Consider the following 18,228-nt stretch of genomic DNA (forward strand, 5'->3'; position numbering starts at 1 on the left):
TGACAAAGAACTGGGAATGAAGCCAGGGGAGGGTAGAGAAGGACCTTAGAATGAGGAACAATTGTGTCCAATTTAACTTTCCTTATTGTATTTTCTCAAATGTTCACTCACACGTTCACTGAAATTTGACATTTTCCTAAGGTCCCAAGCTGAAAGCCAGTTTTTCGTGCTCAGATTTCTTCCCCTGTAGGCCACCCAGGAAAGAATGCCTGCCCTGAGCAATGGCCAGGCTGTCAATGTGCACAACAGCAGAAAGAGGACTGATGTGCCCAACCCCTGCCCTGTCTTGTACACCTCCTGTCACTGGAAGGGCTCCTGCTCGTCCCATGACTCTCCCAATTATAAAAGCCAAACTCAAGTCCCTAGAGTGTAGGTACCCAGGGAACTGGCATTTTTCTCCCTTTATTTAATGTGAGGGAACATGGATGCCTGGATTTGATCAAAGCCTAATAACATGTCTGCCCAGCTAAATTGCAACCCTAAGGCAAATAGAAAACCAGTACGGCTTTCTATTTTATTTTTTTAAATGGCAGGTCTCCTGGGGAGCAGGAGATCCTTTTGGGTACTTATGAAAATTGATAAGGCAAGTTATATATCCTCAGACTGACAAATGAAAGTGGCCTGTACGGGCCGGCCCTGTGGCTTGGTGGTTAAGTGCGCGCGCTGCGATGCTGGCGGCCCGGGTTCGGATCCCGGGTGCGCAGCGAGGCACCACTTCTCTGTCCAGCCTGAGGCCGAGTCCCACATACAGCAACTAGAAGGATGTGCAGCTGTGACATAACAACTATCTACTGGGGCTTTGGGGGCAAAAAATAAATAAAATCTTTAAAAAAAAAAAAAAAAAAAAAAGAAAGTGGTCTGTTGTTTCATACGCTAACTTTGCTGTCTTCAGATTGGCTACCAGCAGATGGTCCTAAGCTTAGATCATGCCACTGACAGCAATAGAGTAAGGGAACATTAATTTATTAATACCTACTTTTTTTTTAGTAAACCTCAACCAATATTAAATATTTGCCTCTCCTTCAACCAAGAAGATTACAATTCTGTTACCCTTCAAACTGTTGCCTGCTCATAACCCAAGTGTTTTAAATACTCTAGACAGTAAATTTGGTTGTATTTCTCACCCCCCAGTTAGCACAAAGCCCTAAAAGCATTTTAAATTTCAAATTCATCTATTTAGAGGGCATATCAATCTGAATGGTTTCGCTATTAAATCAATGAGAACTCAAGAGAGTCCTACAATTTAAATTCCGTTTACCAAGTGATGTACGGGTTGTTCCATTTAGCATCTGACCCTCCACAAACTTAGTTGACAGATAAATAGATCATGTTATGTAAATTGCTTATATGATGGCTATTTCCTTCTCATTAAGCCCCTTTGATATAACATGTAGCAAAATTGCCTTAAGGTCTCAGTTGTAGAAGATCATTGCTTTGTGTTCCTTTTTTCCTTCACAGGATAGAATTCAAATCGAGCAAGGAACACTCAACATAACAATAGTGAACCTCTCAGATGCCGGCATGTATCAGTGTGTGGCAGAGAATAAACACGGAGTTATCTTTTCCAGTGCAGAGCTTAGTGTTATAGGTGAGTCTTTATACTGGAAAGGAAAAAATAAAAACTCTTTAAGTCACTAAACTAACATGAGCTTTGCCAAGCATAAATGTTCAATCCAAGAACAAGAGTAAAGAAATCTTTAGACCAAAGATATTGCTTGAGAAACAAGTAGTGCATTCTACAAGCAATAAGAAGAGACCACTTTCTAAATCAGCCTCTTCTGATGCTTGCAATGGGTACCACAGTTCCCTTGGCACTCATTTTTATTCCTCTATCGACCACTCTTCTAAATTGAGCAAAGTTTCTGAAATGCTTTGGAGTCTGTTGCTATCATTCTGATTTGGTGCAAACTTAATTTGGAAGGAGGAAGAGCTGACTTGGTTTGGAGAGTTTTATTTGAACAGCTGGCAGAGTGAATCTTGTTCTTCCACATCTGCATTTTCCAGACTATGTACTAGTGGTCTGCCCCTCCAGCTACCTCTTTCATCATGTGACCTCTTCCCCACTGCGCTTGTTCTACGTATTCACCATCCTCCCTTCCTCCATGGGGGCACTGGCGCATACTGTTCCTTCAGCATGGAATGCTTTTCCTTCTCCTCTTCATTTCATTAACTCCTTCCCATTCTCCATCTCCCAGCTCTGTTGTTGCTTCCTCAGAAAGTCACACCTGGCCCTGTGCCTATGTCAGCTCCTTCTCTTAGAGATTTTTATACTGCCTTTTAGCTCTCCTTTGTAACAGATGCCACAGTTGCATTTTACATTTATGTGATTTTTCTATCTTTTTCTCCCACTGCACTTTAATTTCACCATGATGTCAAGGCCCATATTTGGCTTAACTCATCATTTTATCCTCAGGACTTGATACAATATTGAAGCACATAGTATGCACTCAATAAATGTTGAATGAATGTAAGAATGAATGAATGTGGTAAGTGATGAAGTAGTTGAGAGACTGTTTTAAAAAATGAATTAATAAGTAAATAAATCATTGAAAGTGTAGGGGAGGAAGTCATATCCTCTACCCACTCTGGGTCCTTCTGGTTGGGGTATGAATTAAATTGACATGAGACAGAATAACAAGAGACTATCAGACAAACCTTTTAATATGTATACATGGGAGAGACCCAGGAAAAACGGGGTAACTCGCCAAAATGGCGGAGGTTTTCATCTTAAATAGCATTTTCTGGTAAAGACAAAGGAGGATGTTGGGGGTGCAGGGAGTCAGCTGTGGGAGATCACCAGAAAAGCACTGTAAACAAGAGTAAGGTTATTATGCAGATTTAAGGCCTCACCTTCCACATTGGTAAGAGTTTCCAGAGATAAATTCATCCCCTCTTCTTCCTGGTGCAGAGAGGGAGATACCTTTACAAATGGAGATTTTCCTTACAAATGTAAATGTCTCTTACAAAGGATAACTTCTGCTTTTACTTGGTTTTCAGAGCTTTGATAAGAATGGGCTTAACAAGGACCCTCCCAGTCTATCCATGCCCAGAGTTATCTATGGTGATGGCCTGTGACAGGCCATCTATCTTAAATTTGTTTTAGGCAGTTAGTGGGGGGAAGGTCAAAGTTTCTTTCAGAGTCATTTGTCCTTGAAAGTAATCAAGGTAAAGAGACATATTTTGAGGTGGCCAAATCTGATCCCCCACAAAAGCATAAGTTAAGTGAATTGACGAACCTATGAGTATTAAAAAAAAAAAAAATGTCTGGGCCACCAACTTACATGATTCCCACAGAAAAATCTTGACTCTGACTTCAGAATTTATCTAAAGTATCTAAACAGTAGTTCTTCTTAGGGAGAGCATAATAGAAAGATTATGAATAAGAGAAAAGCAACACACAAATGGAGCTGATTCCATAAATCTTGATAATTTACCCAGTATCAGAGTCCTGACTTTCCCTTCTGCAGTGTACTTCTTGGTGCCTAGCATGTAGATCTTACATGTGTAAGTACATACTCCCAAGTTAAATGTATTTCCACCTTGTGCAAGGTAAATAAAAGAAGAAAAAGCTTCCACAATTGTTCTTCTCACCTATTCTTTACTTGGACCAACATCCCATCAAAACAAGAATTTGTGTGAGTTCATGGGGCTGTAGCCTTTTTCAAAGAGGCCTAGGAGCATTCTCTGCTCCTGGAATAGTCATCAGCGTGGCTTGGCCTACTGTACACATGACCTTTTTGGAAGCCTAAATAAGCATAGCTGCCACCCCATAAATGTTGGGAACAATAATTCCAACTTCCTCCAGGACAAGGACAATGGTCCTACCCTGCCTGGGTCAGCTCTAATTATTGGTAGTTAGAATTGACTCTCTTGGAGCACAATTCTCCGTGGTAGATTGCTGAGGACTTTCTGCAGAAAGAAGTGTGTTCTCTATTAACCGTTATGTCAACTAGTTAGAAGGACAGTTAAAATTGAGGGTGTGTGGCCTAATGAATGAATCACGTTGTCCTAAAACCCTCTAGGTGAGTGCTTGCCAATTTACGAGTCTGGGGACTCCGTTATAATTTTAAAAGATTTTGCAGGTCCCTTTGTTAAAAATAAGAAAATTTGGTAGTAAGAAATGACTGCAAGTCATGGGATATAATCATGGGGTGAAGATAGAGGATGACTAAAGTCCCAAAAGCAGAGCCTGAAGTGAGAAAGGCTATTAAATGATTTTTGTCTAGATCACCTACCCACATCTGAACATAATAGAGTATACGTGAGATGTATATGTTTATACATAGACTGTGTGAGTGTGTATTAATTCATATGTATATATGACGTGTAACAATTTAAAACAACTCTCTGCACAGCCCTTCCCAGTCCCTTCTCCTTCCCCCCACCCAGGGTTCAAGGCCTGTGAGGTGGGAATCACTGCTCCAACCTTTACATTCAGAGGTTTATTTCAAATCATTTCCAATTGGAACTAATTCCAAATGAATTCTTGATCTGAGTCCCTTCTTAAGTCCCTTGAGGTCAGCAAACTGGAGCAATGAAGATAAGATAAAGATGCCTGAGAAGTTCTTTTAACCACCCTGATCTCAACCAAGTTGACTATGAGAACAATAAGGCATATCAGTAGATGATACAGGCCAACAAGTAGGAAAAAGAGTAAGACTTCTAGGAATTCAGGGAAGGGAGTTTGGACTGGGCTGGTCAGCGGAGCCTTGAAAAATCATTTATATTTGGAGACAGAAAAGAGGACTGGGAATATTCCAGATCAGAGTGAAATGGCTCAAAGTTATAAAACATCTGGATAGTTTTTTGCACATAGAGAATCCTGAATGTTTTTCAAAAATTTTGATTCAGATACATAAAGCATATAGGCAAAGTTTAAACTTGAAAGAGAAAGATGGAAAAATTAATTAAGGACCAATTTTAGAGGATCTTAAACAAGAAGCTTAGAAATTCCCTCTTTAATATCCCATTTTTCCTGCCAAAAAAAAAAAAAAAACTTAATATATTCCAAGTGAAGTCAGGGGCAGTTAAGTGTTGAATGAGTAAATCCCCAGAGTTCTCTTAAGTAAATGAAGGAGAACACAGTTGACTATTTAAAAATACACATAAATTATTATTGGTTATCTTGGGTAAGCGATAATATGATTGTATTCCACAAGTCACTTTGTTTCTTGTAGAATAGTAATAGTTTGCCTCTTTGGGATCAAATAACTGATTAGTTATTACCTGTATTAGAATATTAGGGAGGTTGAATTGAACAAAGAAACAAAATGAAAACAAGATACTTCAGTATTAGGAAGAAAAAAACATATATTGGTTCCAGCAATTGATCAAATATCAGGATCCTCCAAAGCTAGAGAGGAGATTCCCTTGCATGCTAGGTAATAGCCCTAAAGTCATGAATAAGAGATGGGTAGGAAGCATATATTTAATAGGCTTTTCCCTTGTCTTGTTTTATGTGTTCTGTCTGGGTATTTAATGTGTATGTAACATATCTATTTTTAATGGGTTGAAACTGCTAAATAGTTAACCCAGGTGCTGGATGATTTACTCACTGAATGGGTGAATGTCATAGAGAGACTTTTACCTTGAGGTCAGTATATTAGAGTAGGCCCAGTGATGAGTATATCAAATAGAAATGTCCTTGTTTGAGACTGACCTATTACAATTGATAGTTTTTTATTCTTCAGGGACTGTGCCCAGACTCTTTCTCCTGTATTAACCTATGTCGTGGATGAGGTTCACCTGTGTGATGTGCTCCTATGGGCATCCCTGGGATTCTGCACAATTCCCTGGGTGATACCATTACTCCATCCCTGTCTCCCACTCATGAAGGAGTGTTGGAATTGGAATGAATAGAATCTTATGATCATGGGGAAACTTGAATCTTCTATAAAAATGCAATAAAAAAACTAAGTTAGATATTTTATTGGTTAAAAAAATAGCTTTTCTAATGCCCTATTTCTATTCATGTTTAGTATTTGTGTCCACTTAGATAGATGATCATATCAGTGACGCGGACTTCTGATTGAATTGCCAAAATTGAAGTTTTCTGTGATTGTCTATACAGAATGCTTATGTCATGTATATATCATGGGGTAAAGATAGAGGATAACTAAGGTCCCAAAAGCAGAGGCATTGATTCAGGTACCTGTGAACCATTGAAGGAATATTCTCTAGGAAAAACCTGCAAGAGAAAGCAAGCTAGAGAATGGGGGAGCAGAGCAAGGATGTGGTCTCAGGTAAAGTCTAGCCTATAGCTCATTCTGGAGAGTAATATCTGGAGCATAACCTGCATCTCAGAGTTATTCCCACCTGAGGCAAGGAGGCTGGCCTTTTTAAAAAATCTCCATATCAGTCAGTCTTTGGGCTGCCCCTTAGTGGTGGTAGTGGCAGTGGGGGTTGGGAAGTTTGGGAGCAAAACCTTCTATTCAGTTCCCCAGAGAAGAGAGCAGCTGGAGGTGGTAAGCAGCCAACACTCACAGCAGCTAGAGCCAGAAAAAAGAATCTGTGTGAGGATACCAACGGCATTCTCTGCAGAGGACAAGTAATTGTGCTAGATCAAGATGCTTGGTTACTTTGTCCAATTTACCTGGATCATAATGGGTAGTGTAACTAGAGTATCTTTGATTTTTGAAGTGGGATGAACTATTCCTAAGAGCAAGTGGATGTCTGCCTATGACCTGACTTTGCCAGGACTGTGCAATGGTACAGAAGTAGCTTCTGCCCTGAGGAATTTCTGTCCGATCGGTCAGTATCCTGGGGATTCTCCAGGCCTGTGTAGTGGAGGACATCTGACCCTGGCAGGACACTCCAATACCATTAAGGAACTGATGGTCCAATTAAAGTGAGGTGCAGGCTTGAGCAATTATCTGGTTAATTTGGCATGTATCCAGATGATTGGCTTGCAAATTAGAAAAACATTAAGGCTAAACTAAAAGTTATTTCACAGGGACTTTCACAAGTGCTCATCTGCATCTCAGTCTGATTTCTCAACTGCCTCATTGAGGCAGATTACAAAATAATCAAATGTGCTGTGTGATCAGCATCCAATGAGAGGACAAATGCCTTTCTTACCCAAATGCAGTCATCTAGGCAGGAGCTTTACTTAAATTATTGTGAACAGGGAAAGCTATGCAACTTGGATCCCAAATTCAAATTTGATATCTTTAATAAGTTACTAAGCCTTCATTTATCAGTAAAGTGAGGATGCTGTTACTTACCTTACTATCAAAACTGAAAGAGGTCACATGCGAAAGCTTTTTGCAAGCCTAAGTGTTTGCAACAATATAAGAAATTTGTTGCTGTTAACTCATATCCATACCAAAAGCTTATAACGTAGACAGCTAGAGAACCACCAGTAAATCCCGTTGCTGTGGTTCGCAAGTTTTCCTGCAGATTATAATAATCTGGGATGTGTTTTAACATCTCAATGCCATATATTACTCCATACCAACTAATTCAGTCTCTGGACCTGGGACCTAGGCATTAGTCCTTAAAGCTGCCCTGGTGTGATTCCAGTGAACAGCACCATTTGGGAACTACCGCTCAAATTGATCAGATCAGAAAGCCATTGAGTTTTCCTAAGGTATTGATTCTCAAACTTTACCATGCATCAAAATCACCTGGAAGACTTGTTAAAACACAGATTGCCGAACCTTACCCCCAGAATTTCTGATGTGGTAGTTCTGGGGTGGGGCCCAAGGATTTGCCTTTCTAACAAATTTCCAGGTGATGCTGATGCTGCTGCTCCAAGACCATACTTTGAGAACTACTATCCTAAAATAGGAAATCTAGCTTACACAGAGGTTTTTTGTTTGTTTGTTTGCTTAAGTTGAATATAGAATACCTAGCAAAGCTTGATTTGGATCAGAACTATGAATTCGAAGTCCTCCTGTAGAAGAGAAATACCAGGCATCTGAGATTCCAGCCCTCGCTGAAGGACCCATTTCACCAAGACAGTGAGTGGGAGTAGGCACACACAGTGATTTCACAGACTGCCATGTGAGGACTGAGCTAAGAAGTTGCTTGGCAAGACTCTGGTGGCTTAAAGCCAACTGAGGGGAGATGTTGAAATCTGAGGGATGAATATTGTGACAATTCCATACAGACAGTTCCATGAGAAATGCCTTCAGTGAGTAAGAGTTTAAACTGTAACTCAGGAATGCAGCCCAAGGCATTACTGGGTATTGATCCCATACACTGTCCTACAACCAAAATCTCTGAGTCTTCTGTAAAATTGCTGGGAAGGCATTGTCCATTCTGAGGTCCATAGTCCTTTGCATAAAGATATTTCCAATAAATTCTTCTTAAAAGGTACAACCACGAGGAAAGCTTGAGTATTCTAGCAAAATTATGTTTTCTTTTATCAGCCAGTAAGAAAGATGCTTTTCTTTGTCTCTCTGTCCACCATGTTGACCTGTCTGCTTTGGCTTCCAGAAGTTTACTCTATTGTACTAAGTCTAGTAAGATTGTTTCCTACCTTTCCTGTGTTTGACTTCAGCCATATTATAAATGTATTTATTACTTTATATCTTTTACCATTATCCACCACAAGTCTCTTTGAATTAGTGAATAAATAAATTAAATTAACCCCCACCCCCGCCATCGCCTTCTGGCAACAAATTGTTTTTATTTTGGTAGCCTGACTCAGGGAGTGGTAGAATTGGCATTCAAGAAGATTTAGCAATGTTTCAAACTTTAACACATGTATAAATTACTTAGGGATTTTTTTGAATTCATATTCTGATTTCAGGTCTGGGCCGGAGCCTGAGATTCTGCATTTCTAACAAGGGGATCACATTTTCAGTGGTAAAAATTGTAAAATGATAAATTCTCAGGTCCCCCTCATGGTAGGTGGAGTTCAGGAGTATATAGAGTTAACAAGCTCCTCACGTGATTCTTCTGATCAGTTAAATTTAGGTGCCACAAATCTAGAATATGCTTTCTGGATCTCCTTGTTGCCCATTCTTAAACCATCACAGCAGAGTAGTTTTCTAATTTGTAAAAACAAGTGGGGTTGGAGGGAGGAATAATGACTGTTGTATACTCACTCTACATCCAGTTAATTCATGTTTCCATTATTGAACCTAATATTGACAAAGCTCTATCAATCACGTGAGACAATTGCTGCCAGAAATAGAGCATTTGCACCAGCAACTTTCCAGCTTTTTTTTTTCCCCAAGATGAACAGACAGTGGCTTCTCTAGGCTCCTGAAGAAATTCATTTGTACTTAGTGTAAGGCAGGTTGCTTTTAATCAAGCCTTTTGAATGTGGTTGAAAATGAGCATAGCAGAAAAGCAAAATGTGTGTTCTCTTTGCACGTTAAGCTCCTTCACTAAGTGCCTTATTGAGGGAACACGATAAGCAAGAAATCAGTCACTGCTGGATTATGTAAACATTGCTTATCCGTATTGAGCCTGCATGTCTGGGGCAGGGCATGTGTAACTGAAGCCCTTAAAACTACTGTAAGACCTTGACTCACAAAGCCTCAGGGAACACATTCTTTGAACAAATTGAACCAATCATAGGAATTGGCAGGGAGTTGAAGTTCCCATCTTCTCAGCACAAGGTTGGTTGGTTGGGAGTACCTGGAGAGAAGAGAGGAGTTGGTAGTATTGCCTCCGAGAAAGACCCAAATCTGGGGAAAGCTGCCCTCCCAGGGCCCACTTGTCCTGTTGCCTTCCCATAAGTGTGTGTTTTGGGGGGGAAGTAGGAAAGGAAGTTAGGTGCTGGAGTTAGCTCATACTGGCAGGAGTTGAGTCTATGTGCTGGAACTAGCTCATACTGACAAGAGATGAGTCTATGTATCCTTCTCAACTCAGCATTCAGTGACTTCTTGTTGGTAGCTTAAAATTGGCCATAATGGAAGTATTAATACCACAGAAATTGGCAAGCACTGAAAACTAAGTTCTTTGGTGTTTTGTTTGGTTTGGTTTGAAGAGCCAGTTGTTAAACATCTACCCTCACACCAGGTGGTTTCAGAGTATAAACAGCCCAGATTGTATTTCTTGGGTAATTCTGCTTCATTAGACTGAGGTCCAAAACCAGAGACGATGGAGTGTTCTGTACACATGCCTGGAAGTTCAAAAAGCCATTGAGGGCCGGCCCCGTGGCTTGGCGGTTAAGTGTGCGCGCTCCACTACTGGCGGCCCTGGTTCAGATCCTGGGCGCACACCAACGCACCGCTTCTCCGGCCATGCTGAGGTCGTATCCTACATGCAGCAACTAGAAGGATGTGCAACTATGACGTACAACTATCTACTGGGGGGCTTTGGGGAAAAGAGAAAAAAAGGAGGAGGATTGGCAGTGGATGTTAGCTCAGAGCCGGTCTTCCTCAGCAAAAAGAGGAGGATTAGCACGGATGTTAGCTCAGGGCTGATCTTCCTCACAAAAAAAAAAAAAAGCCATTGACAATTCCACGTGGAGGGAACAAAGGGATGTGGTATCCAGGCAAAGCGTATGGGAAGGGAATTTCCTATTTTGAACTGAATTCCTGAGTCCTCTCCTACAACATACATTAATTCAACAAATATTGGTTAAAAATCTACTTTGTGCCCAGCTCTGTGCTAGATCCAAGGGACATACAGATCCATAATACATACTCCATGTCTTCCAGGAACTGATGAACTAATAATAGCTAATAACACGAGCTACCATTTCTTAACTACCGGAATTCTAGGACTCTCACTATCACAGTCTAATGACTCTTCTGTACGTTCAACAAATATTTCTCTCGTAACAAAGTTAATCATAATCAAACATGGCGTTACAATACTCTACACTACTTGTCTAACCAAGGACACGAATGTGTATGAGTGTTTAGGACATACTGCCAAATATAATGAAATATCTCTTATTTGGACTGATAGAAGATGAAAGTGATTATAGATATTTAAAAATGCATTTTGCTTTATTATATTTATATAGATAGGGTAGTTCAAGGGAAGTTTAGTAGCTGAAGATCTACTTAAAGTTTCTAAGAATGATTTTAATCAACATGTTAATTATTGTATAAGAAATGATGTTCTAAAATGGCTTTAAAATGTTTTTCTTGGAATAAGAAAAAAGTTTCCACACATGTCTATACAACTAATTTTTGGCTTTTGAAACCTTTTATAAAAAGAAAAAAGGCTAAGCCTGATCCTACTTGTTGGCAGAGAAAGTGTTGAAAGATCTTGAAATGGTGTATGTGCTCGGTTTGTCAGTTATCATAGTGCCTGAAATGCCAACATGAAAGATGTATTTCTCATCCACACTAGGATGGAAGAGATACTACTACTCAGCAGTAAAAAGGAACTAACTGTTGATACACACAACTTGGATGGATCTCAAGAGCATTATGCTGAGTGGAAAAAAACAAAATCCCAAAAGGTCACATAATGTATGATTCCATATATATAACATTCTCAAAATGACAAAACTATGCAGATGGAAAACAGATTAGTGGTTTCTGGGCAAAAGGGGGCTGGATGTTGCTATAAAGGGGTAGCATGAGCGAAATCTTTGTAGTGATGGAGTAGTTCTGTATCTTGACTTCAGACTTCACTCAAGTCTATATATGTGGTAAAATAACATATAACTATACACACACGTTGTACCAATTATCAGTGTCCTTGTTTTGATACTATACAATGCTCATATAGCGTGTAATCATGAGAAACTGGATGAAGGATACACAGGACCTCTCTGTATTTTCTTTGCAACTTTCTGTGAGTCTATAATTATTTCAGAATAAAAAGGTTTTTTGTTTTTGAACCAAGATGTGTTTCTGGGGCTCTAAGAAGTTTTTCAGCATAAAATCCCCTAATAGTGGTGGTGGAGGTAGTGGCAGCAGTGGAAATAGCAGAGGAGGGGAGTATGTATGAAATTCTTACTCTGGGCAATTATTGTGCTAAGTACTTAATGTACAATACATGTACTATTTCATTTAGTCTTCAAAACAACCTTGTGACTGTAAATATTATTATTTCTGCTGCAAAAGAACAGAAACCCATAAACATAAGAGCTACCATGGTAGGAGGAGCCCTGGAGAAACAGGGCATTCAGTGGAGACCAAGACAAGCAGGGCCTGGGTGCTAGGGACTTAGAAGGGACACATCATGCTGATCTTAGGACTGGAAAATCTTGCTTTAGAGTTTTGTTGAGAGTCACCTTGTGATTATTATCCTTGATCATAGGCCTGATTTTGAATCTGCCATCCTGAAATGATGGACCTCGAAAGAAGACAGTTTCCACTGTAGCCAGGAGAAGTTTGGGGTTTTAAAATCTGATCCCAGCATTATCTCCTCAGTGGTGGGAATATTTGAATGAATGCATTCCATCTAGGTTTATTTTTATGGAATGATGAGGTAATAGTTAGAGATAATAGGAAAGGTTGGAATAATATGAAGCTCTGAACTTCTAAAAGGGCCAGCCTTAATAGTCTCCATCAACTGTCAGTGTTCCCAGCTATGTTTCTACAGTCTGTGATAGAACTGGTACGCACGATTATCCTTTTCTCTTAAATAATAGAGTAAAACATCACACCCATATATTTCCCAAATGCGACTGCCAGTGCACATCCTGTTAAGGAATTATCTTTCTGACCATCTCTCTTGAGAAATGATACTAAGGCACAAAACTTTTGTTTTCAAGGGTCCTTTTTTTTTTTTTTTTTTAATTTTTTGTTTATTGCAGTAACATTGGTTTATAACATTGTATAAATTTCAGATGTACATCATTATACTTCTATTTCTGCATAGATTACATCATATTCACCACCCAAATACTAATTACAACCCATCACCACACACCTGTGCCGAATTATCCCTTTCGCCCTCCTCCCTCCCCCCTTCCCCTCTGGTAACCACCAATCCAATCTCTGTCTCTATGTGTTTGTTTATTGTTGTTGTTATCTAGTACTGGATGAAGGAAATTTCTTTTGACCACTTTAAAATACCCTTGACATGTGACCAAGAGTCGTTTAATTAAGTAAAAACAAACAGATGAGAATTGCATAGAGGGCTTCTCTCAGCTGGATGCTTCTTATAGATATTGTGATGTTAATGTATTAAAGATCATTGATAAATAAAAAGAAGTTGCATTTCCCACCTGGAAGAGGTCCTATAGCATGACTCATTCCAACACTGAGAAAGCAGTGCCCCCATGTAAGAAATATTATCATCTAAGTGATTTAGCAAATGAGGATGTTCCCAGTATCTGAGCTACTCTCAGACTCAAATGGGTGATTTGACAATTGATTTTTATCTTTTATGAACTATTAGGAACCTAGTGAAGTTTCACCTTCAATGTGTGCTAATTTTTTCAGTGCCAGCAAAGGTTAGATTCTCATAGTGACCTACTGGGAACCTTAACAATAACTTTCAAAACATCACTTTCCGTGAATGTCAAATTGAACAGGCTCCTTTCACTTTTCCTTCAAGCCTCTGCTGGGCCGGTGTTTGGAAATCAGAATAAATGTAGGGTGCAGACAGGAAAAAAGCATCATTCCACAAGCTTAAAGACATCTCAGATGCAAAAGATGTTCACAAAATGGCAGAATGTTAAGAAACCCGTTAATGGGTCAAGTATTCAAAAACTGATGAAGGTTTGCCCTAGCAAGCACCACCGCTTATGGTTGCGACTGATAGATTTGATGGGTTAGATAACGCTAGAAGTAAATTAAGCAAACTGAAAAAACAAAGGGAAAAAGTTTGAATTTATAATTCCATTTTTATTAGTGAAAGTCTTTCAAAGCCAGTCTTATCTCTAGGATATCCAAAAGATAATATGCATATAAATAGTACAGTACAAAAGGTTTTGAAACTGGAATGTGTGTTTTCTATCTTCTGTATGGCTGATATCACACTATTTCAAATCCCGTAAAAGCAATATATAGTTTTTTGACAAAGACACCCATGTGTTGTGCACAGTTTGATTTATGTAAACTCATTTCAAATGCAAGTGCAGAATTCCTCCTGAACAGATGAAAAATGTCTTCCTGAAGTGATAAAAATATATGTGTGTAGAAAGATACAGTTTTAAGAAGGGATTTTTATGTGATACAGATTTGTAACTCTATTTCACACAATATCCTTTTTAAAATGCTTCTAGAGACTTGATTTTTTTTTACATTAATGTGTCAGTTCAAGTGTTTGCCTAAGATGAGTCTGTTGTGCGACAAGAACCTTTCTATGTTGCATATTAGCCTGTACGAGGTCAGTAAATGGGAAACAATGTCAGTACAACACAGGTGCTGTCCTTGCCCGTGTGTGTCGCTGGGTGCAGCAACCAACCAAACACAGAGCCCACTACCACAGATCAGTGCAGCTTGCCGAGGCAAAGAGCATACTACCATGACTCCCCTTCATCCCACATTCTCCGTCTTGGCCCAGTCCGGCCATGTACTCTAACATGGCAGTGCTTATAGATGGTTCTCCTCAGTCTTTCTGCAGTTTGCCTTGTTTCATAGTTTAGCAATCTTGACTCCATTCTTCCCTCTTCTGTCAAGCTCTCTTCATACACACACACACACAAACACACACACGCGCGCGCTGAAGTCCTGTATTTTTTGTGGTATTTATCTATTAGCAGTTTAAGCTTTTTTAATCATGCTTAAATATTTACTAGGATGATTATTGTTTTGTTAGTGTTCTTGTTACATAAATATCGAATAGGTCTGTCCTGACCTTATCTTTTCCATAACCCTATAATTTTTATTATGGGATTTTGCAGATCATACTAGGAATGCATTTATCTCATTATAGCAGAAATGTCTGTACTTGCACTCTACTTATTAATTGCACTTATCATTATAGAATTACTCCCTGAATTATAGACTCTTCTCATGAATCCAAGGTACACAGATTGAGATATCAATTGCCTACTAGATTCATTTATTTAATTTTACCTTCACATAGTAAAACCAGCCCCATGTGTACATTGCATCACCCCATTAAAAAGTAATCTTTCCTTCTCTCTTTCTTTCTAGACAATTACTGAAAATATTTCTACAACAAAAGCACTTGGTAAAGGTTTAACTTGCTTCCACTGAAGCTTGTTTTTGTTTTTTGTTTTTTTTTAATCACTAGTATATGGTTTGGGTACATTAAAGAAATTGACCCCCATTCTCCCCACATACATACACACACACTCACTCCCTGTTCTCCTTTAAGTAATTTGTGGTTAGTATTTAAATTTCTTACTCAGCATGGTCTGAAATCTTAAATTCCATCAGGTCAAACTGCAGGGAGTCAGGGATTTTAAATATGGTAAAATTAAGATTCCAAGAGATGAATCCCTTCTCACAACAGGTCCTAGAAGACGTTAATTCAATTAACTCAGAAGGAAATGGAGGTTTTTCAGAAAGGCATCATTTCTGTTCCTTCCGAGAGGATATAGATGTCTATTGTTTTAAGAAAGAAATAATTCTTTCCTAAATAATTAATATAATATTTATTAATTATTTAATATGGTATAATAACTACATATTTGGTATTGACATGAGTGAATTTTTTAGAATACTAGTAGTGAGCATGGAATAGAGTTTTCCAAGAGCAAGTCACAATTTCTCCTGCATGAGCCGAGCATTGCATTAGGCAGTAGTAGTGGAAAGCTGAACGAAGCCCTTGTTTTTAAGGAGAAGCTCACAGAGGGTGATGATGGAGACATTTCAGCATGTACTCTGATGGAGACATGCGCAGAGTGTTGTGGGGCAGAGCAGAGGCAGTAACTGTCTAAGAGGGAATGCTTCAACCTACACAATCAGAAAAATGCCTATGGATTTTCTTGTTTTCTTTCCTTTTTGGTTTCCAGAAATTTTTAAATTTTTGTTCATTTGAACATGGAATAATTTTTTTTAAAGAATCCCTTAATCAGGAGATGGAATGTTCTATACTTGATCTTCATAGTGCAGTATACCAAATTCATCAAGCTATACACTTACAACTGGTGCATTTTACCATATATAAATTATACCTCAAATTTTATTAAATCCATCAAAACCTACAGTGCTTACTTCCTTTACTTTAGAAAAAATTTAATTTTCTCCCTTTGATGGCCAAGGCAACAATAAGTGCATTATAGGAAGAAAAAGTCTAAAGATCTAGTGGGGATTTTCCTTCCATAATAATTATTTATTTTATTTTCTATATTCTTTTCCAGCCTTGGGTCCGGATTTTTCGAGAACCCTCTTAAAAAGGGTAACTCTTGTCAAAGTGGGAGGTGAAGTTGTCATTGAGTGTAAGCCAAAAGCTTCTCCGAAACCTGTCTACACCTGGAAGAAAGGAAGGGACATATTAAGAGAAAATGAAAGGTACTATCTTGAAATATTTTTAATATTTGACTAACCTGTAATAATTTATTGGTCTGTTATTAATAGTTCTAGAGGGAGGAATTTACTATCTGCTATTCATGGACTAAACGTCAATCAAAGAACTGAAGCTTTGGAAGAGGGTGGTATAGTAGTTAGTGTTTGTAATCCTTCTTGATATTATGAGTCCACAAAGCTCTGCCTGCAGAGAGAGATGGCATGATCCCTGTGGAAGACTCTGCCACAGCTGCACAAAGATGGGTAGCCAGAAATAGCTTTCCTAATTTTAGCCTAAAATTTATTTGTAGATTTGCCCACTTTTATCCATCCTACCTCCTTTTTTCATAAACAAATAAATCCAGTTCTTCTTTGCTATGACAACCCCACCAATATTTGGCAATGGCTGTTATGTCTCTTATTAGTCTGTCCTTTTTTGAAGCTAAATATCTCTAATTCCAAAACTCATTCTGCAAATAACATTCTGCAAATCAAATAAACATTTGATTATTTTAATTACATCTTTTTGAAACAACAGTTTTTTTTCTTTCTGATATCTAAGTTCTTCACTTGTGTTTTTCCTGTTATACATGAATTACATTTAGAATACATATTGTTTATACAATGTGAATATGTATGGGTTGTTTATAGTTTATAGTTTTAGGTCATATTGCAACAAATGGGAGGTGTCTCTAAGATTTTTTCTCAACTGACACCCCTATAAAATATGCCCTACCCCTTTCTGTAATCTACTCAATCTGTTGGAAAATGGTAATTATGCATGATTCTGTGTCACCCATAAGATAACATTTACCAGCTGTATACATAATGATTTTAATTGATGCTAAAGGTTAAATATTCAAGGATGCAATGGGGAAGCCTGTAAAAATGTGTATGTATCTACCCTTTACACTTGTACACCTTTGGATTTGCATATGCAAATTAGGTCATTGCACTGATGATGTTGCCCTTATTAATGATTTTTGCAAACAAATCTGATATGGTTTATAGATGGTGTATTCACACACATATTAAATTCATAATATGTATCTCTTTCTGATTTCTCTTATATCAAGAAAGCAGTATAGTTCACTATACTGGCATGGCATTCAAATTTGGAGCCAAACCTGCAATTTGAGAGCACAATTTGTTATTTTGCAGCCTTAAACATCAGATTCCTTTCCTATTTTACCTCGGTGTTCCCCAAAATGTAGTATGTAAGATTGTGTATAATAGCTATGTATTTATTTTGATGTGTATTAAAACATAATTTAAATATAACTAGTATGTACCACATGTATTGCTTAAAATAAGGCTACATTTAATTTAACAATGATATAAAGAAAAAATATTTTAAAATAATATGAATAATTGACAGACATGTCAAAAACCATGAATGAATGAAATTAGAGTAACATGGTAGATCAATCCAGGAGAGGCTAAGTTATGCTACTGTAACAAACAACTTGCAGTAGCTTAAAACCACAAAAGGCAATTTCTCATTCACACTGCATGCCCATCAGGGGTCTGCTTGTGGCCCTTTAAAGCCAAGACTGGTGGAGAAGCCCTCTCTGGAACATTGGAATTACGGAAGGAAAAGAGAGTGGCCAAACAGGCATGAGTCCTTAAATCTTCTGCCCAGAAGTGAAACACTTCACTTTCACTCATGTTTCATTGGCCAAAACAAGTCACATGGCTCTGCCCAAGTTCAACCCAGCAAAGAAATACAATCTTACTATGTGCCTAGAAGAAAAGAGACAACCTAACATTTTGAACAGTATTAATGACTGCTTTCCACTGCTATAACTTAACCATTGTTACAAGATGATCAAATTACCTTTGCGAAAATGGCATATCAATATCAAGAATTCTATTTGATAAGGGAATATAATTGATTGTTTCTACCACTTGTCTTACCACAAAGTTTGTCTCTCTCCAG

At 38.3% G+C, this 18,228-nt stretch overlaps 1 protein-coding gene across 9 annotated transcripts in view; it reads left to right on the forward strand.

Moving 5' to 3' along the window:
- CNTN4 (contactin 4) overlaps positions 1 to 18,228 on the forward strand; it is an 892,715-nt gene that overhangs the window by 750,056 nt on the left and 124,431 nt on the right. For all 9 annotated transcript variants that reach the window (XM_087431362.1, XM_087431364.1, XM_087431363.1 and 6 more), the window contains 2 exons: positions 1,459 to 1,588; positions 16,145 to 16,295. In XM_087431362.1, coding sequence (XP_087287488.1) covers positions 1,459 to 1,588; positions 16,145 to 16,295 — 281 coding nt within the window. The remainder of the gene's footprint in view (positions 1 to 1,458; positions 1,589 to 16,144; positions 16,296 to 18,228) is intronic.

The sequence above is a fragment of the Ceratotherium simum genome, chromosome 5 (genome assembly GCF_057802395.1).
Source record: "Ceratotherium simum simum isolate JZ-2026a chromosome 5, ASM5780239v1, whole genome shotgun sequence".
NCBI classification, from domain to species: Eukaryota; Metazoa; Chordata; class Mammalia; order Perissodactyla; family Rhinocerotidae; genus Ceratotherium; species Ceratotherium simum.